Source organism: Equus quagga, chromosome 16 (genome assembly GCF_021613505.1).
Source record: "Equus quagga isolate Etosha38 chromosome 16, UCLA_HA_Equagga_1.0, whole genome shotgun sequence".
NCBI lineage: Eukaryota > Metazoa > Chordata > Mammalia > Perissodactyla > Equidae > Equus > Equus quagga.
The window spans coordinates 39,860,517-39,881,109 of record NC_060282.1 but is presented as its reverse complement, the minus strand read 5'-3'; the positions used below and the strand labels follow the sequence as shown (position 1 = coordinate 39,881,109).

Sequence of the window (20,593 nt, the reverse complement as noted above, 5' to 3'; positions counted from 1 at the left end):
TCTTCTCCTAAGGTCTTCAAGAGTTTCATCCCATTATAGCATCTGCTCAAAGTTTAGAATCTCATCATCTAAATTAGGTCCATGTGAAGATGAGGCTCCTTAGGTGTAGTTTTGTTAAGTATGTCTCCTGGAGCACAATTTAGGGGAAGTGTGAAAGTGAAGAGACAAGTTTTCTTCCTCCTGGATACCCAACATACAACGCTGTGACAAGCAAAAGAAAACAACAATAGACATTCCCAAAGGGGGGAAATGGAAGTACGAAGGCATCAGTGTACCACAGCAATTCTGAAATACAATTCAGCAAATATTGGAAGTTCTTTGATTAGGTTTAAAAGTCTAGGAATAATTCTCCGTGGGTCTTGGCTCCACCCTATGGACTCTTGGTTCCACGTTCTGAGTCTCCATTTCTTTTTCACAAAAGGTAGTACCAGTTTGCAGCTTAGTTTTCTCAGCCTGCCTTCTGCCAGTAGAAGTTTGGAAGTCCAATACCTTCTTTTCATTTTGTACTCTCTGTCCCTTTCAGTCCAAAGTGGCAGTGTTTTTGGTGATACAATTTTCTCAAAAGTTTTGTCAGCTGTCTATGAATTTCACTGAGATTCATTGCATTGGACAAAAACCCCATCCAAAAATCTCTTCTAGGTAAAACCTTCTCTACTTTGGGCCCTGTTGATTTTACTGAGGAACAATGCCCTTAAATTTCCTAGAAGGTCTCTGGTTTAATTGAGAGGTTCCTTGAGGCACACCCTTCATTTCTTTCAAGGTCCTTTGTTTGACCGAATATTCCGTTCCTTTGATCTTTCTGAGGTTTGAACAAAAGGCCGTATAGTCACATCTTCAGTTTTTTCTCTATGCCACTTGTCCAGTCAGTGCTTGGAAGCCATTCTTAGTTTTAGGATCTTTTCCCATCTGAACAGGCTGAAAATTTTCAAAATCATCAGGTCCTGGCTCCTTTTGCTTTACAGTTTCTTTCTCTGAATTTATTTCTCTCCTCTAACATTTTACTATAAATATTGAGAAGAAACCTCGTAGCACCTTCAACACTTTTGCTTGGAAATTTCCATAACTATATATCTAAATTCATCATCTACATGTTCTGCTTTCCATATAATTGCAGGAGACATTTGGCTAAATTTTCTACCATTACATAACAAAGATGTCCCTTCCTCCAAAGATGCCCCTTCTAAAAACATGCTCCTCATTTCCTTTTAAGCCGCACTGGCATTGTCTTTAACATATATATGTCTACTGACAGTCTGTTCAAAGCAATTTAGGCTTTCTCTATCAACCTCCTCAAAATTCTTACAGCCTGTGACTACCGCTTGGTTTCAAAGCCACTCCCCCATTTTTAGGTATTTATTATAGCAGCATTCCACTACCAGGTACTAAAACCTCAAAATTGTCTATTGGTACATAACAATATTACCACAAATTTATCAGACTAAAACAATACATATTTATTATCTCACAGTTTCTGTGGGTCAGGAACATGGACACAGCTTAACTGGCTGCTTTGCATTAGGGTCTCTCAGAAGGTGTCAGCCAGCACTGGGGTCTCATCTGATGCTCAACCAGAGAAAGATGTTTCCAAACTCACATGGTGGTTGGCAGGATTCAGTTCTTTCTGGGTTGTCAGACTGAGGGTGTTGCTTTCTTGCTGGCTGCTGGTAGGAGGTCACCCTTATTTTCTTAGCATATGGGCCTCTCCTCAGGGAAGCTTACTGCATCAAAACCAGCAAGGGAAAGTGAAAATAGTGTCTATTAGCAAGGTAGAAGCTACAATTTTATGTAACATAATCACAGAAGTGACATCCCATTGACCTTTTCCATATTCTATTGGTTAGAAGCAATATCTCCCATGCTCAAGGGAAGAGGATTACACAAGGATGTAAATACCAGGAGGCAGGATAACTGGGGGGCATCTTAGACTCTTTCCTCCACAATATACTGATGTCTTCAATTTGGAATATTTCTTTGCACCATTTGTAAATACCTATTGTGATTTTTTATTCACATTAACATCAACTATTCTTTTAAATATGTTCTGAGCATCTACCATGTACTAGGTATATAGTACAATGATGAGCAAAACCAGACACAGTTCCTGTTCCCATAGTCAGAAGGAGAGAGAACATCATATGAATAAATATGAAATTAAAATTTTCACAATTATACAAAAATTCATGGTACTATGAAAATAGGTAACACGAGGAAGTGACCTGATTTACTGGTTGGCACAGCCTCTGGTAGAAAATGATGTTTCATTTGAGACATGAAGAATGAGCAGGAATTAACTAGTAAAAGCAAGCAAATCAATTCCATGCCCAGGGAAGAGTAAGTTCAAGGGACTTGTATGAATAGAAAGCATCAAAGGATTGAGGAATTAACAGTACGATTGGAACAAAGAAACCAAGAGGTACCTCCAACTCTCATTTCTCCTCTGGAGTCCACACCCATGTATCAGGTGGATACCTGCCTATTTGATATCTTCATCTGGGTATTTTTCACTCCTCAAAATCATTGTGTATAAAACCAAGTTACTAATCTTGCCAAACTTAGTTCTTTCCCAATACTCCTCACTTTATTGAATGGCACCACCATCTGTCCAGTTGGAAGTAAGAAACCTAGGAGTCATTGTTGACAATTCCCTCTTCAATCTCTCACCAAAATCTTAAGGATTTTATCACTGGTTACAAAACAGTGTTCATCATAACCCAGACATACTATGTTCTCTCATGCCACAGGCCTTCACTTTTGCTGGTCCCCATGCTTGGAAATTCCTCCCCACCCTTTCCCTTCTCTTCTTAGCAACATTCTACTCATCCTTCAAGACTTAATCTAAACATATTGCATTTAAAGTGTTCTACTACCCCTGTGCAGAAATAATCCCTCCCTCTTTGGTGATACCAAAACTTTGTAAATACCTCCTCATCTTTGTTACAGGTTGGGTCCTCTGGTAAGCAGACTTTGAGATAGATTAACATATAAGGAAGTGCTCTTGGAACAAATGCCAGTGGAAGGAAGAGAAGGAAGTAGGAGTGGGCAGAGGGAGAACTGAGCTGAGATACAGTACAGACAGTCCTCAGCCAAGCCCAGGGAGTGCTCTGGGGCTAGGATGGTCCTTTAAATTTGTCCCAAGTTGGGGCAAGAAAGCCAGAGTTCATACCCCTAGGCTGATGAATCACTGGATGCGGGCTATCCCTGGAAGAACACATGACCTTGGCTGAAAAAGTTTTCCTCAGGAATCTCCCCAAAAATCTGATACCTAAGAGACGACTTCTGGTAATACTCTGAAAGATGGGGAATAAGTCCTTCATTACTGATGGGGGATCTCAGAGGTGCATCACAGCATGCAGTATGATCCCTTACTATAGCAATAATCTCTCGTATTAAGACTATTTAAGAAAGGGCCCATCATCCTCACTAGGTTCTGAGATTTCTAAGATAGACAGCACGTATTTAAAGCAAAGAGCTGGGATTTAATAAAAGTCCAGTGAAAAAATGATTGAATAAATGACCCAAGGAGACTGATTAAACAAAAACACAGGAGCTTAACTGATGAAACCAAGTGACAATTTCTTCCTTTACACGAGTATTTCTCAACCATTTTTTCAATATCACCCCTCTTAGGGCCTTTTTAGAAATTTTTTCCCAATCGCAACCCATGAAATTTAATGCCACAGATATACTGTGTATCTGTGCATCTAGTGTATTTTGTCTATACATTATACATTAAAAAGGCGTGTGTTTTTTTGCCCCAAGAACTAATAATTTTCACCCCTATGGGAGCAGTATTGCTCCACTGAGAATGCATGATTTATACTAATAACTGCTGAGAGGATCAGATTACTTAAGTCAGCTCTTCAACCCATTCTCTCTTATGTAGTAAAGTCTACATGAAGCCTCACATGGGTGTGGTGTGCTGAACATGAAATCAGAGCAAAGGGGGTTAAATGACCTTAGGGGATACCTATTGAGCTAAGATGGCCTAATATACTTTTCTCCACTGTAAGATTATAGCAACCCAGCAATTGTATAGTCAAGGGAACCTCTTATTTTGTCAGGCTTCTGTGCAAACTATTACTTTTGTCACTTAAATTTAATTACAAAGTATTTCGGGCATACAAAAAGTAGAGATCATCCAAGGAGCAGTCTTGTACCCATAACCTAGTTTAAGAGAGAAAACATTATAGATACATTTGCAGCCCCCTGTATACTGCACTCCCCATTTCTCTTGCTTTCCCTAGAAATAACCACTATCCTCAATTTGGTGTACATTATTCCCATGCATGGTTTTACGTTTTTATCTGTAAACTTATTTTTCGAACTTTGTATACATAGCATTAGAATGTAAATATCCTTTGATATGTTTATTGCTGCAAGGCATTCCACTGAATGACTACATCACAACTTTCACTTTTGTTGTTACATTCAGTTTTCTCTGCTTCCTCTGGCCTCTATCCTCATGCTCTAATTTCAGTTCCATACAGGTTCTCAGCATATTTTCTGATCTTTCAAAGAGACTTGGAAATGTCTTTGCACTTTCAGCAACACATTTATAAACCATCTTTCACCTTAGGATACTTCTGCAGATAATTTCCTTATTTACTAATTCTTACTAGATTTATTCTGAGGATAACCCTATCCTGACCATATCTCCAAATTCTTGGCAAACTGTAGTTGCCTGACTTACTGTAAAATCTTCCTCCTAGGTGTATAATTCTGTGACCCAGGAGTTTATAATGGAAATAGTCTACATTTTAAAAACCCAAGCCTACACTTTTCTTTCATCGGTCCTCAAAGATAAGCTACTCGACAGAAGCTTCCTGCACTGTTAAGGACTGAATGTTTGCGTCTCCCCTCCAAATTCCAAAGCTGAAGCCCTAACCCCAATGTGACTGTATTTGGAGATAGGGCTTTTAAGCAAGTAATTAAGGTTAAATGAAGTCATAAGAATAGAGCCCTTATAAGACACCAGAGAGCTTGCTGGCTGGCTCTCCACCATATGAGGACACAGAGAGAAGGTGGCCATCTGCAAGCCAGGAAGAAATCCCTCACCAGAACCTGACCATGGTGGCACAGTGATTTCAGACTTCCAGCCTCCAGAACCGCAAGAAAATAAATTTCTGTTGTTTTAGCTACCTAGTCTATGGCATTTTGTTATGGCAGCCCGAGCAGACAAATACACATGCTAACCCCAGGAATTGATCACACAGTATACTGAAAAAGGACCAACCAAGGGGTCAAGAGCAGTGGGAAGACTGCGTTCTGCCCTGAGCTCAGCCACTCTGACTCTAGGGTTTGACAACCCTTTGAAGTTTCCTTTTTCTCGTCTATGAAATGGGAGACTCTAAGTAGAACTTCTGCAGCTCCCTTAAAACTTCCAAATTAAAAAGGTTAAATCACATATTGTGGGCTATGGCTCAGGCAATTACAGTGCCAGCATTTTATCCTCAAGAAGTAATTATGGATATTCACAAAGATCTAGTTAACAAGCATGTCCATGACAGAATTGCATTCAAGGGCAAAAAACAAAAACAAAAAATTCGTAAATAATCTAACTATCCAAGAATAAAGTATGTTAAATAAACTACAGTAGAGCCAGAAAATAAGTGAATATTTATTGTGCACATCTGTAAAAACTGCTTTTGTTAACTAACATCAAGGATATAGCTTGATGGATACAGTTGGGAAACCTTGTTTTTTAAAATCATAGATTGTTAGGAATCCCATCAGTGAGAATGGAACATCCCATTCTTGTAAGGATGTGAGCCTTGAGAGTCTCTTTGAATTCCTTCATTGAGGTACATTTGACATAAATTAAACTACAATATTTAAAGTATACAATTTTGTAAGTCTTGACATACATATATACCCATAAAACCATCACAACAATGAAGATAATGAACATGTCCATCACTCCCCAAAGTTTCCTGGTAATCCCCTTTGTAACCCCTCCCTCTCACCTCTCTTTGCTTCTACCCTCCCTCCCCAAGTAGCCAGTGATTTGCTGTCAGTACAGATTAGTTTGCATTTTCTAGCTTCATATAAATGCAAACATATAGTACGTACTCTTTTTGGCCTGGCTTCTTTCACTGAGCAGAATTATGTTGAGATACATCTATGCTGCTGCTTGTATTCACAGCTCATTCCTTTGTATTTCTGAATGGTATTCCATTGTACGGGTCAGGCCTGATATTAACTCTTTTAGACACAGCCTGCTTTACTTTGAGTTTTTCAAAGCATTGCTTAAGTTTTACCTAAACTTCATTCCGCTGCAAGTTAATAAACCTAACTTTGTGGGACTACAGGTGTGTTCCTGGTGAGCTTTATCAGAGAGTTTTATCAACTGACATGAACGTTCATGACCACATGAAGTGCAAAACAGTAAATATTGCATAATGCCATTTTTGTTTTTAAAATTACTTGGAAAGATGACTAGAAAGTTATATATGAAAAATGATTATATCTGTATTACCAAATACAGTAATCATACCTTTTTTAAGATTAAAAGACAGTCATGGAAAAAAAGAAGAAAGGTCATATGATTTCACATAATCAATACTTGCTAGGCCACCAAAAGAACAGGCAAACCCCACTACTATTATTGTATATTAGTTTAATTCATAAATCCACAGATGTTAACCTAGAATGGGCAGTGCAAATTATTAGGAAAGTCATCACCCTTCACATCTCTAGAACCGAAACATAAATGTAGGATTATAAACCTAATTTCAGAAATATAAATGGAATTTGGAACCTTTTAGAGTTAAAGCAGATCCCGATGACACTAAGTTTTTGGCCTTGTAATTTAAGTCTGTATAACGCTTAGCAGGAGTAGTAGTTTATTTTTATTATTATTTACAAAACTCCCTTCCACCCATTGATCACAAGATGCATTACAACACTATTGCAAAATAGGTCAAAATACTTAATACATTTTTGGCTTTCGGTGCTTATTAATATTAGCCCCTTTCTAGTTTTTGAGAAAGCCTGCAGGATTTAGTTCACTTAAGAATAAACAGAGTTTCCTTACAGTAAAATGGAATTTTAAAACCCTAGGGGAGCCTCCAAACATCGTGTAATTAAAAGCTGAAAAGGCAAATTCATTTCCTCCTAACGTTACCCAGAGATAGTCAACACAGCCTATAAAATTTCTCGAAACTCCTTTTGTAGTCTTGGATAAAAGCTTAAAATGCAACGAGGAAGCTCTCTACATGTCAACACAATCTAGTGTGCTTCTCTTATTACTTCTTATTAAAGCTACAAATTAGTAGGAAAATAGCGCCGCCCACGGGCTTCCCAAATTTTGAATTCTGGGGACTAACAACAGCCACAGCAAGAGTGAATGAGCGACACGATGCGAACGCGCCCTAGCCAGGCTGGCAAATGGTTGGCACGCAATAAGCGTTAGCAGTGGGCCCTGAAGAGAAATACCCAATTCGCGAATTACGCCTAGGCCCTGGAAGAAGAGTGCCGGCTTCAGATTCAACCGAGCCCACGCTGGAGGGATCTAGCCGACCGGTGACCCAGGGAGAGAAAGCCCCTTCGACCCCAACACCACTTCCAGAAAAGAGATGAAAAAAACCTGCACCTACTAGGGCGACTTTGACTCGTGACCCGGTTCCCCGCTCTTCACGCTTCCCCGCCCGCCCCCTATCTCCCGGGCTTCCTCGAGAGCCCCTCCCCTGGCTCACTCAAAGCGCCACGTCTCCTAGCTGCGGGCCACCAGTCACCCGGCGGAGACTTCCTCCAGTTAACCCCTGCTAGGCTCGCGTCCAGAGTCACCGGCCCAAAGGACCGGCACCTCCACCAGACCCCAACGGGTCACCCCCAACGGCAACCGCCACGCCCGCGCCCGCACGGCTCCCGCCCCGCCCCACTGGCCCGCACGTGACACCCATGCACCGCCCGCCAACGCCCACGTGACCCGCGGCCCTCCCCGGCGTCCGCGCGCGCGGCGTGGATCGCGGCCGGGGCCGCCATTGTTCCGCCAAGGGAGGACAGCGGGGCCTGGCGCCGAGACGCCGCTTAGCGGCCGCCACTGGAGACACTCCCTCCCGCCGCCCCCTCCTCCTGCCGGCGGCGGAGTGAGGCTGACGAGGGGGAACAGGGAGCCCCCTCTCCTTCTGGCGGCGGCAGCGGCCGATCCCCGGCTCGGGCGCGAGGGGCGGCCGCGATGCGCTCGTCCTGAGGCAGTCGGCTCGGCCCTTCCTCGCTTCCCTTGACTGTTCCACGGCGTCTCTGCGGCCCGGCGTCATCCCGCGAGTCCCTGTGACAGGAGGGAAGATGGCTGCATTGAGCTCACCGAGCTGGCTGGACGAGCTGGCCCGGCAGGCCGAGGAGGGCTCGGCCCGGCTGCGGGAAATGCTCTCGGTCGGCCTAGGCTTTCTCCGCACCGAGCTGGGCCTCGACCTGGGGCTGGAGCCGAAGCGGTACCCGGGCTGGGTGATCCTGGTGGGCACGGGCGCGCTCGGGCTGCTGCTGCTCCTCCTGCTCGGCTACGGCTGGGCCGCGGCTTGCGCCGGCGCCCGCAAGAAGCGGAGGAGCCCGCCCCGCAAGCGGGAGGAGGCGGCGGCCGCGCCGGCCCCGGCCCCTGACGATCTGGCGCAGCTGAAGAATCTCCGGAGCGAGGAGCAGAAGAAGAAGAACCGGAAGAAACTGCCCGAGAAGCCCAAAGTGAGTAGGGGGACGCGGGGGTGAGTCGGGACGAGGGGCGGGCGCCCAGACCCTGGGCGTGCGGGGGGCCGAGAGCCGGGTGCCGATCCCCTGGGAGCAGGAGGTGACCGGTGGACGCGTTACTTGGGGAAGGGTGGGAACTCAGGAAGTATAGGACGGGTGGGAAGCCCTGTTTCGAGGAAGGAAGTTAGACGGTCTGGGGTATGTTTAAATAAAAGCTCCCAGAGGTCAAGCTATTTTCGGGAACCTTGACCGCCAGAATAACGTAGAACCTTGCTTGAGGCCTACGGGTGGCTAGGCTGCGTGTGTAGAGGGTAATGAGACCTTAAGGTGGTGCTGGGAAGTTGTGGAAAGCCTGCGCCTGGAAGACAGATGTCTAGCAAGTCACGTTGAGACGGTGGCCAATGGGGGAAGTACGGTGACCTAAAAACTCTGGGGCTTACAGAGGATTAAAGGTAGCCGGGTCTAGACGCGCTTCCATTTTAGTTGAGACTGTTAAAGGGAAATGGTTGCCTACTCTTATTCCCGTAAATGTGGCCGATGGAGGCCTTAACACGAGCAAGGCGAGAGGGAGTCGGTTGACTAATATGCTTTGGGGTCCCTGGCCCTAAGAGCGAGCTAAGGCAGGTTCAGCGAAGTGGTGTGGGAGGTTTCGAAATAGAGGGGAAGGAGATGACAGAGCAGAATGGTGCGGACTGAGGGATTCAGGCACCGATTTACCGGACCACGTGTGGAAATGCAGAGAGCATTACATCCGTTTCATCATGCCTTCATGTTTTCTACATTCTTTATTGCCATTTCTCCACGGTTCTCCCATTGTATCTTTCGTGGTTGTATTTTTTTTTAAATACCTTATAACTGAGCAAGCAGTATGGAGGGTGTGCAGAATTAGAAACAGCTCCTAACCTGTTTTTACATCCACTGAATTAAGCTCTTCACCTTTTCAGTGCATAAAGCAGATGAACCAGGGCGCTAAAGTGAAGTGCACTCTGGTGTTTGGTGCGCAGTGGGAGGTATACACATAGGAGTTAGGGTCAATTGTGGAGACCCGTGTTAGCAGACAGATTCATATATAATTCTAATACTGCATAGACTGATAGGTGCTCTAGAGGTGTGAGCAGTGTTAATGAGGTTAGTATGATACACTAATGGAGAGATTTAGGAGAGTTATTGGAGAAACTGGGGTTTGAGTTCAAATTAAAGTAATGAGAGTATTGTTGGTAACACTACAATGAATAAGGCTGTATTAGAGACGTGACAGATCACAATTACCACATTATTAGGTTTAGATAAGTATTCACATTTTCCCTGCTGATTAAGAGGGTGCAAGATACAAACAAAACCTAGAAAAGGGTACAACTTGGTCAATATGAATACTCTCTTAAGTTAGGATAGGAGAAAAATAGAACTGATTTGGAACATATATAGTTATATTTAAATTTGTAAAGAGCATCAAGGATTACCAGAAAGTAATGTTATGGTGGAAATAAAGAATCTGGCTCAAGATAAGGAAAAAGGTGATCTTGAAAAAACCACATACATTAATAACGCTAAGCCCTTTATGGATGAAGCAGGTTGTGAAAATTTTGAAGCCCTGTTTGGGACATCTCGAATTTCACATAGACTCAAGTAGAGAGACAGGTGCTCCAAGAGCCCATCCGAAGTGCATCATAACACTCAGATGACTCATCTGAAGAGGGAACATGGACTACTGTGAAACTTGTACTGTGAAAAATGCTCATCAGATTTAGGGCTTATCTCTTCTACTCTTCATTTAAGTTAAGGAAGCAGGGGATGAATAAATATCTAGTATTAGCTTTGGGGAGTGGAGAATGGGAAGACTAACTGAATGGTTGAACGGTATTTGGTTGAGAAGATAGCTTTGCATACCTAATGGTAAAGATGTGTTGGAGAAGTTTAACAAACATTTACAAAATTGTAACTTTTAAATTATTTTGACTACAACCTACCGTAAGAAATACATTTTACGTTACAACCCCCCCACACACATATCATACTGTTCTGTTTTTCTTTAATGATCTTTGTGACCCACTAAATTAGCTTCACAGTTGATTGTGTGGCATGACCCACAGTTAGAAAAACAGTGTTTTATAGAACTAAGAAGTATAAGCTGCCGTTTATTTAGTATTCTATGCTTTGCGCTGTGCTAAGTGTTTACTTGGAGGAAAGCAGGATACTGCTTGCAAATTGAAGGCAGTACAAAGGAATACAATATTCATATGTCTCTCTCTGAAGGGGATACAAAAGTAAAAGCTCAGTTTCTCCCCAGGGAGCTTTTTATTGCAGTTGTGGAAAAAGATATATTCAGAAAATTAACAGTGCAACCCCAATGTGAGCCCAGGTGGCCACGAAAGACCTTATCACAGACTTTGGCTTTGAAAATGGGTAGGAGCGGGATAGTGGGAGAGGCTGAAGAAACTGCAAAGGCCCAGGGGAGGAAAACTTCACTCTTGTCAGCCTGGCAGGAATGAGGAACTCTAAACTTGAGTAAGACATTTAACTTTACTCTGTGTAGCTTGTTTATAAATTGAAGATCTTATTTGAGTTCAAGCACTGCAGGATTCTTCAAAGTGTTTTCCCTGACTACTTGCAATAGAGTTACTTTGAATGCTTGTTAAAATTTGTAAATGCCTGAGCCCCACCACAGGTGTTAGAAATTCAAAATCTCTGGAACTGAGTTCCAGGAATTTGCATTTTTAATAAGCTACCTTGGTAAATCCTTGCCTGTTAGTTTGAAAATCACTCACTGGAATTGGGCCATAAGATCCATAGTGTAAGAGGGATTTCTCAGTGGAATATGTTTAATCTTATAAATCATCTCTTCATTACTACATCATTCTGATATACATTTTAGGATATACTTAATCTGATTCAAGTGGATTCAGTTAAGTAAACTATGGTTTCTTTGAAAAGACATTGCATATTTCCTTAAATATTTTGTTTTCATCCTTTTATTCCATTATTTTTAGTTTTCTCTGAAATTATTCCAAATTTTGCAACTCACATTTTCAAGATTTGTTTCTATTAGCTTGTTTTTATTTGTAGAGTAGGTGATGTTTAGTTTTTCAAAAACTATTCATAAGCATTTTTTGAAATTTTTGTATCACTTTGGTTTTTATCCCCTAGTAATATCTTGCCATAGGTCTTTTAGAGCGTGAATTGCAGTTTGTTCCCCTATTAAAAGTGAAGAGAGTGGCACTTTTCGCTAGGCTTAGATCTTGGCATTTTTGGAAGTCATTGCCATCTTTATTGTATTTTCCATGACACATAGTTCAATCTGAGTATTGGTACTCAGTAAATATTTTTCACTTGACTTAATCTAAGCAATGATTTAGATGGGTGTGAGATCTCAGATAACTGATCTTTAACAATTGTTGCTTTGAATTTCAACTGAAAGCCCATAACCAGGATCAACTTCAAAGAAAGTTTATCTTAGTTTACTAGTTATTTTTATGTTAGTATAGGAATTTTTATAAAGATTTGCTATAATGCAATTGTCAGTATCTATAAACTGAGTGAATAAAAGAGTAGTGTTTTGTCTTGTTCGCTACTGTATAATCTTGCACAGTACTTGGCACTCAATAAATAATTATTGAATGCATAATATAGTATTTATATGGCTATTCCTATTTTTCATGCCTAATAAACAGCCATACGAGCCACCTTTTTATTTTTGCAGTGAAAATGGCTGTGTTTGCCTCATCTAGCTAAAATTTTGTAAGATCCATCCTTCTAGAACCAATAAATCATTCTAATAGTACACATTGTCTTTTGTAGTCATTACTTCTGTTCCAGTTTCACTGCCACTGCCCTAGTTTGGGACTTTATTACATTTTACTTAGACTATTCTTAAGCATCCTAACTGGTTTTCCTGCTTCCAGTCTCTCTGTTGCCAATCCTTCCTACACACTCATGCCAGTTAAATCTTTAAAGCCCAACTCTGATCATGTGACTTTCGTGTTCACATCTTTTCAGTAGTTTCCCCGTCACCTATTGAATAAAATTCAGTCTGTGACATGGCACTTGAGCGTCTTCATGCTCTCACCCCTTCTTAGCTTTCTCTCTTAACATCAACCCTAAGACATTACCATTAGCTAGACTTCTGTGTCTCATTATTCGTATTATTTTCTTCTGTTAAAAGGCCCTTCTTTCTGTATCTTTACCAGTTTCTACCTATCCTTCAAGGCCCAGCTGTGGTGCTACTTCTACTGTAAAGCCTTTCTGAGCTCCCAAGCTAGTGTTAGTCTCTCTTTTTTATATGTGTATTTTATATTTTTTATGAGAGCTGAAACAAGAAGGCAGAGCGTTGCCTGGGAGCTTGCCTGTAGGACAACTCAGATTTTTTTTGCAGCTCTGTGCATGTCCATAAATAATAAGGAAACTACCTCAAGTATTGATTTTGGGGCTGGAAATAAACTTTAGTGAGTAGGTGAATTTGCCAATATGGAATCTCCAAATAATGAGGATCAACTGTATATTAGTCTGTATCTAATACTGGACCATTCCTCTTATCTCCAGAACCTCATGTCTAAGTATATACTTGATTGCTCCAATTGGAAATCTGACATATGTGTCAAACTTTAACATCTCCAAAACTGAAGTCATAATTCCCTACCCTCTCCCAGTCTTTCCCATTTCTGTAAGTGGTAAGGACTTCGGCCATCCAGTTAGTTATTCAGGCCAGCAATCTAAGAATCATTCTTGGTTCTTCCCTTTTCCTCACCTCCTCGTATCTTCTTTACCTCATATCTAATCCATCAACAGGTACCATCAATTTTATCTCCAAAATATATATTCAGTCTAATTACTCTCATTCTGCTGTCATCTTGGCTCATTTGTTCAGCAGTAGTTTCTGTTGACTGCCTCCAATCCTTTGTCAACACCCTAGTAAGGAGTCTTTTTAAAAAACATATCACCATCTTGTCTAAAACCAACACATTAGTAGCTTTTGCATTTAAAACCTAAACTGTCCTGTGTAGCCCAAAACCTGCTTTTCTTTCTAAGCTGATTTTAGTTTCCTTTCATTTGCTTTCTCCAACTATAGTGATCTTTTTCAGTTCTTCAAACTCTTTCACAACCCAATGCCTTTACACGAGCTATTATTAACATTTCCGGAATAATCTTGTCCCCACTATTCTAATAGCCTTTAGACCTCACCTTCCCAGAAAATCCTTTCCGCATCATGCTATTTGAAATAGGCATCTCCTTCTATTTTCTGTCTCAACCTCATGTATGTTTCCTTTATGGTAGTTATCACAGTTTATAAATTATTTATTTACTTTTTTGGAGTCTTTTCCCCTCCACTAGATTGTAAGCCTTGATACATAATGGCAAACAGTGCCTGACATGTAAGAGCCTTTGGTAATATTTGTTGAACTAAATGCTAAATGAATTAGCTAAAATGACTTCTCACAGTTGTAATTGGATAATCTGTTACTGGGCTAAACAAATTTGTCTTTTAAGATATTCCCAATAGAATTATGTCTTTAATCTTAGGTAGTAGTTTTGCTGTACTATCCCAGATATTAGTACGGTGAATTATATTACTTAACACCTGCAGAGTTTTTCTTTCTACCTTTAAGTCACTTTCTACTTTTAAAATTTAATTTTAAATTTAAAAAAATAATCATTTGATTAAAAAAACCTGAGTGAGGGGCCAGCCCGGTAGTGCAGTGGTTAAGTTCGCACATTCCGCTTCAGCGGCCCAGGGTTCGCCAGTTTTGATACCGGATGTGGACCTACGCACTGCGTGTCAAGCCATGCTGTGGCAGGTGTCCCACGTATAAAGGAAAGGAAGATGGGCACGGATGTTAGCTCAGGGCCAGTCTTCCTCAGCAAAAAAGGAGGAGGATTGGCAGCAGATGTTAGCTCAGGGCTAATCTTCCTAAAAAAAATATTTAAAAATTTTAAAAAGGTGGGGCTGGCCCCGTGGCCGAGCGGTTAAGTTCGCGCGCTCTGCTGCAGGCGGCCCAGTGTTTCGTTGGTTCGAATCCTGGGCGCGGACATGACACTGCTCATCAAACCACGCTGAGGCGGCGTCCCACATGCCACAACTAGAAGGACCCACGGCAAAGAATATACAACCATGTACCGGGGGGCTTTGGGGAGAAAAAGGAAAAAATAAAATCTTTAAAAAAAAAAAAATTTTAAAAAGGGGGCCAGCCCCGTGGTCGAGTAGTTAAGTTCGCGCGCTCCGCTGCAGACTGCCCAGTGTTTCGTCAGTTCGAGTCCTGGGCACAGACATGGCACTGCTCATCCAGCCATGCTGAGGCGGCGTCCCACATGCCGCAACTAGAAGGACCCACAACTGATATACAGCTATGTACTGGGGGGCCTTGGGGAGAAAAAGGAAAAAGAAATAAAATCTTTAAAAAAAAATTTTTTTAAAGCCAGAGTGATAGGTAAAACAACTATTCCTAATTTACAGGAAAGGAATCTTGAAACTGAGAGATTAAGTGACTTACTCTAGGTCATAGAGCAAAGGCGTTTCAAAGGCAAAACAATATCCTAATTTCTAGTCTAAGAACTCACTTATTTCCATTATATTGCTCTGGTTTTGATAGCATGTTCCGGAATATTACATTGCATTCAGAGAACAAATCCAATTTTGTTATGACTTACTTTATTGCTTTCGAAATTTATTTTTAGAATCAGAAATTTCTGCTGAAAATTATAATGACCTTTGTAAGCTCCCGAATTTTGGTTCCATTTGTTTAATTATATGACAGGACTTTTTCATCTCATCATTTTATTCTGCCAGAGGTCTACACAGAGAAGAAGATCTTTAATAGTTCTGACAGAAAAGACCTTTAGTAGTCATGCTCACCTTTTATGCCAAGAGCAGCAATAAACCCTCTGAACAGTTGTTTGTTGCGCTTTGGCATTGTTGATTAATATGCTACTTCTCAAGGTTGTGAAAGCCTTGAAAGTATTTTTGAATTATTATTATTCAAACAGAATCAAGAAGTCTAAGTGAGGAATTGGTGTTATTTGACCAGTTTTAAAATTTACTCAGTTTTCTTTCCAACCATGCTAGTAGTTTTCAAATTCTTCCACAGAATGCCGGTATCCCAGAAGGCATCCATCAGGATCCAAGAAAAGAAGTGCATGGATATGTGTCTTCTCTGTCACCTGTAGTCTCAATACCCATCAAATGGAAAATCTTGAAAATCAGCGCTGTATTTAGTTTTCCAAAAATCATCCTTAGCATAATTTGGCTGTGTGACAGGTATTGAGTGTCATCCTTCTATCATATGAAAGTAGCCCTGAGCATCCCTGATGCAGTCAACAAGGAGATGGTTTAGAATTCCTGAAGAGTTGAGTTTTTGGCTAGCTGTTTACAAGGTACAAGGATCTTTACCACTAAAGGGAATATCTCAGGATATATAGCAAGATTTTGCAAATGTAGAAGTTGAACCTTAATCTCAGGTTTGTCCAACTCCAAAGCCCGTGGTCTTGTCATATTCCAGTTTTTGATAGTTGGTAGTCTGCCCTTCTAGTTTCCAAACTTAAAAGGTTTCCAATAACTTTTAGTTCGGTTTTTACATTTTGTGGCTAGAAGTAAAATTTACATAAATAAATGGAAACAGGCTTCTAAATGATTTCATTTTAGAAGTCAAATGTAAAACCTTATATACGCTTACTTTAGCTATAGATTCCTTTGCAATTTAGAATCAGCTTAGCAAATATGTAAAGGCTGCTAAAATAGAGTAGAAGTCTATTAAGCATATCTTTGTATTCTGAACTTTAAAATTCCTGGAGGGCAAATTCCTTTCGTATGTCCTTGTTCCTGAGATCCCTATCCCATTGCCTGGTACTTAATACTTAATAAATATTTACGGAATTAATAAATTGAAGATTGACTAACATGAAGAATTTTATTTCCTTGAAATCAGGAGTTCCTAAATAAGACCTTACTCTCCTGCTATGTGGCCCCTCCTCCATTTTATTTTCCTGATTGTCAGCTAGGTGTCTTCTTTCTGGTTTATCACCACCCCTTCCAATACACATGCATACACACACACACAACATGTTCTTTTGTGAATGCATTTTAAAAAAGGATCTGGGATGGGAGTTCAGGGAATGTATAATAATAAAGCAGACATGGCCTTCCCTACAAGGAATTTATCCATCTAAAAGTGATTATATCATTTCTGTTACTGGTTGATTTTCACCAAATATGAAGGACATTCTTGGGTGGTCTGATTTGCTATACATGAAATTAACTTTGGTTGGCCCTAGAGGGGAACACCTCACAGTTCTCCAGAGAATTTTACACTGGGGTACAATGAGAGACCTGTGTAATTGCTAATCTGTAGAAACATACCATGTATGTTAAGGCTCCATGATCTGAGAAAATAATACTTTCATATAAAACCCAGATTGGCAGTCACATTGGATTTGAAGTGTTGGTTTGCTATTAGTTACTTTTCATGTGAACAGATCTACATAATAGGCTCCCATTTAGGGATTTGCTAATTTAAATATAGTTAATGATTTTCCAGGACAAAGCCTTCTTGACTAGCAGAATAAAGGGACAGATTAGTGCAGCTGATGGCTAGGAGAGGCACAACCACCATAGTGTATCCTTTTTCCCTGCTACCCAAGAATTCTGTTGACTTCACTCTTCGGATAGGAGGCTTATTGTTTCATGGTATCAGGCATTTATGGGGAGTTGTTGGTGACTTATGGAATACCAGTAGTTATGAGAGCTATATAAAGTCCAAGAGTTACTGGAAAATTGGGAAATCTGCATAGACCAGAGAGAACAGCTGCAGTTATAGTTGTTATGTAAGTTGATCTTGCAAAGAAGAATGTAAAATTGGCACAGATTGGAGCGTAGGACCACCTTTGGCTTGCTGATGTTTCAGAGCCTATGAAATGGAAACTGAGTGTTACAGCTTTTGGTCACTGATTAAGGACTTGAGACTTTGTATTTGTTTGAAAGGAAGGATTGTTTCACCTTTCATTTGGAAAGCTGTATCAATAGTGTTTCCAGTTGATCTCAAAGGAATTGCCTTGAACTTTTTCGTAGTTTTTTAACCACTTAATTCCTCACCTTTTAGCAGTTAGATAAATTTAAATGACTCAATGTAGTCATTTACTTGAGTAAAATGGAGGTGCTGTGTACATGACTATGATGGAGAGTTTCCTCAAGGGATTGGTTAAATGCAGTTTCGCAGATGTAAGCCTTGTGAGCTGCCAGTTGAAGAGATAGCAAACTGTGGGATCGGAGCTGCAAGATGATTCACTTGGTGCAAGACTTACATAGAAAGGTGAGGCTGAACTCAGGAAATTAGAAAAAGTAATATGAACCAAGAAATAGCATATAAGAATTGACAAGTGAAATTAGGTGATACTGGAAAGTAGAATTAAACAAAGTTTTACTTTCCTGATGTGGTTGTGGCTCTAAGTCCAAATTCCTTTCTGGAGTTTCTTACCTTTTCTTTATGCACTGCCTCCTCTCTCCCACCACATATGTATTCACACAGAGAGGGATTGGGGGCAACATTAAAGTGGCAGAACAGCGCAGAAGAAAGAAAACCAAGTCAAGAATGAGGAGTCTTGGCTTTGGCGTTAGCTGTCTGACTTTAACAAGTTGCTTAAGACATGGCAGATTAAATTTGGATTAATTAGGAATTTAATCAGCTGAAAGACAGCTTTCGTTTTTAATTTTTCTGCCATCAATCTTTGGGGAGCCTACAAATTCGGTTTTAGAATATTAATGGTCTCTTTCCAACTGCATATCCCTGATCATTTTTAATAAATGCAGGTAAAGTCATATTATAGAAACTTTGAACATTCATATTGTTTTCTTGAGTATAGCTCTGCTACAACTAGTAAACAATTTGGTGGAAGCACATTCTGGCAGAACTGGAAATAAAGCAATTGACACTAGTACATTGATTTACTAACTTACTCTGTTGAATATGAGGAGAATAAGCAAGTGAAAAGAAGTAGTAGGATCCAGAAAGTTTATGTTTTTTTGAAAACCCCCGAAATGTGATTCTGATTGAAAGCCAGATTTGAGATTCACAGACTTAATTCTACTCATGAACACCTCTAGGTACTGTCATTTTATTTGTAGGAAGGTTAGGAAAGCTAAGTAGCCTTTTTAAGCTGTGACAGTAGGTTGGTAAAGCTTTTTAATCCCAGAATGGTAGAGCCCTTAGATTATAGAATTATAGGAGACATTAGATATTATTTAATACAGAGGCCGAGAAACTATGGTCCATGGACCAAATCTGGTGCTCCACCTGTGTTTGTAAATAAAGTTTTATTAGAATACAGCCACACTCATTCATTTATGTATTACCTGTGGCTGCTTTTATGATGCAATAGCAGAATTTTGTAGTTGCAACAGAGACTCTGGCCTACAAAGCCCAAAATATTTTCTATCTTCTCCTTTAATGGAAAAGTTTGCTGACTTTTAAAATAGGTCAGACCTATCATTTTATAGATATAGAAATAAGACTCAGATGATGAGTGAAATATTTGAGATTACATGGCTAATTGGTGGTCAGAGTGCAGAGAGTTTACTTCTCCTTTTTCCTGCTTCCATTCCATTGTTTTTTGTTGGAGAGACTGATACCTGGGTGAGATAGGAAAATACATTTATGCTACAGAATTTTGTTTATGAGTTTATTATATTATTATATTACAAATCACAGTTATTAGGGGCAGTACTCCATCAAGTCTTAAATAACATGGCTCTCCAAAAATCTTTTTAATTCAGGTCAGGGGGTAGCATTTGATTGTAGTATATTCTGTTTCCTGAGTACAGATCTTTGGTTTGATCTGCCAGGCAGTTTGATAACAAGATTCTTTTTTGTTGCTTGTACAGCCAAATGGACGGACTGTTGAAGTGGCTGAGGAGGAAGTTGTCCGAACTCCTCGAAGTGTAACAGCAAAGCAGCCATTAGAGACAGACAAGAAAAATGAAAAGGTAAGTTTGGAGCATATGAAATTATATGCAAGGTTCTTAATGAAGAGAGTGGCATATAAAAAATGATGCTTTTCCGTTTCACGAAATTGTACATATAACCCCCATTTAAGGAATACTGATCACCTGAATTTATTGTAGCAGATGTGTGGGTGATAAAGGTTTAAGTAGGTGGGTTTTTTTGTTATTTTAGAAGGAAAGATATATCACCAAGTATTTTAAATATTGCTGTGGCATTGTTAAATCTTCATTATGCCAGAAACAATTTATACGTGATTTGAAAATCTTTTACGTAAGTTTCCAGATATGTAACATACTTATTTAAAAATAGAATTGTGTTCCTTTGTTAGTAGTGCACTCTGGCATTAAAAAAATAGATTTCTCTTGTGGGAGACATAATTGTCTACTTATTAGACACTGTTGGACTTGATTTAACAAAAGAATATGTTTTATACTATTATTAAAAGGTTTGGATATGAATTCTTAAGTTTTCAAATAAGACAATCTGTCATCCTCCATAAATGGTACATTCCTGGGATTTTATTCATTTTTCTAGTTGCCAGTGTTAGAACTGACCCATTTTTTACTTGACTTAATTTAGTTTGGAAGTAGGCAAAATGAACAAGAAACTGTTAACAGTAGTTTCTCCTGTTGTGAGTGAAAGACTTTCCATTTCATTCCTTTTGGTACATTATTCTCCCCCACCTCCACCCTTTTTTAACCCTATGCATGTATAACTCCTTTTCAGGAAAAACAAATAAAAAATAACCACAGGTAGGTAAGTGTTTTCTAGGAACCAGGGTGCAGCAGTTCCAGCCCCATAGAATAGTGGTGTGAAATGGTTGCTACGGTTTCTTAATACTTGCAATTTCAAAATATCTTTGAGGAATTGGTGAGTTCATTCTCCCCCTATAACCCAGTAAAATTGGTCTAGAGCAAGACAGCTGCAGGTAG

At 40.2% G+C, this 20,593-nt stretch overlaps 2 protein-coding genes across 8 annotated transcripts in view; one reads left to right on the top strand and one right to left on the bottom strand.

The window, feature by feature from the left end:
* Nucleotides 1–8,258, bottom strand: part of LOC124227799 (translation initiation factor IF-2-like) — a 62,867-nt gene extending 54,609 nt beyond the window's left edge. For 2 of the 5 annotated variants that reach the window (XR_006885561.1, XR_006885560.1), the window contains exon 1: nt 7,695–7,813. Coding sequence is in view for 3 of the 5 variants with exons in the window: in XM_046641713.1 (XP_046497669.1) it covers nt 7,782–8,258 (477 nt within the window). In the remaining 2 variants the exon portion in view is untranslated. Of the gene's footprint in view, nt 1–1,481; nt 1,719–7,694 lie in introns of those variants that run through there. The other 3 variants (XM_046641713.1, XM_046641715.1, XM_046641714.1) reach the window with 2 other exon arrangements.
* The window catches only part of MTDH (metadherin), a 54,219-nt gene continuing 41,624 nt past the window's right edge, over nt 7,999–20,593 (top strand). The window contains exons 1-2 of one of the 3 annotated variants that reach the window (XM_046641709.1): nt 7,999–8,676; nt 19,541–19,642. In XM_046641709.1, coding sequence (XP_046497665.1) covers nt 8,287–8,676; nt 19,541–19,642 — 492 coding nt within the window. In that variant the 5' untranslated portion in view covers nt 7,999–8,286. The remainder of the gene's footprint in view (nt 8,677–19,540; nt 19,643–20,593) is intronic. The other 2 variants (XM_046641712.1, XM_046641710.1) reach the window with 2 other exon arrangements.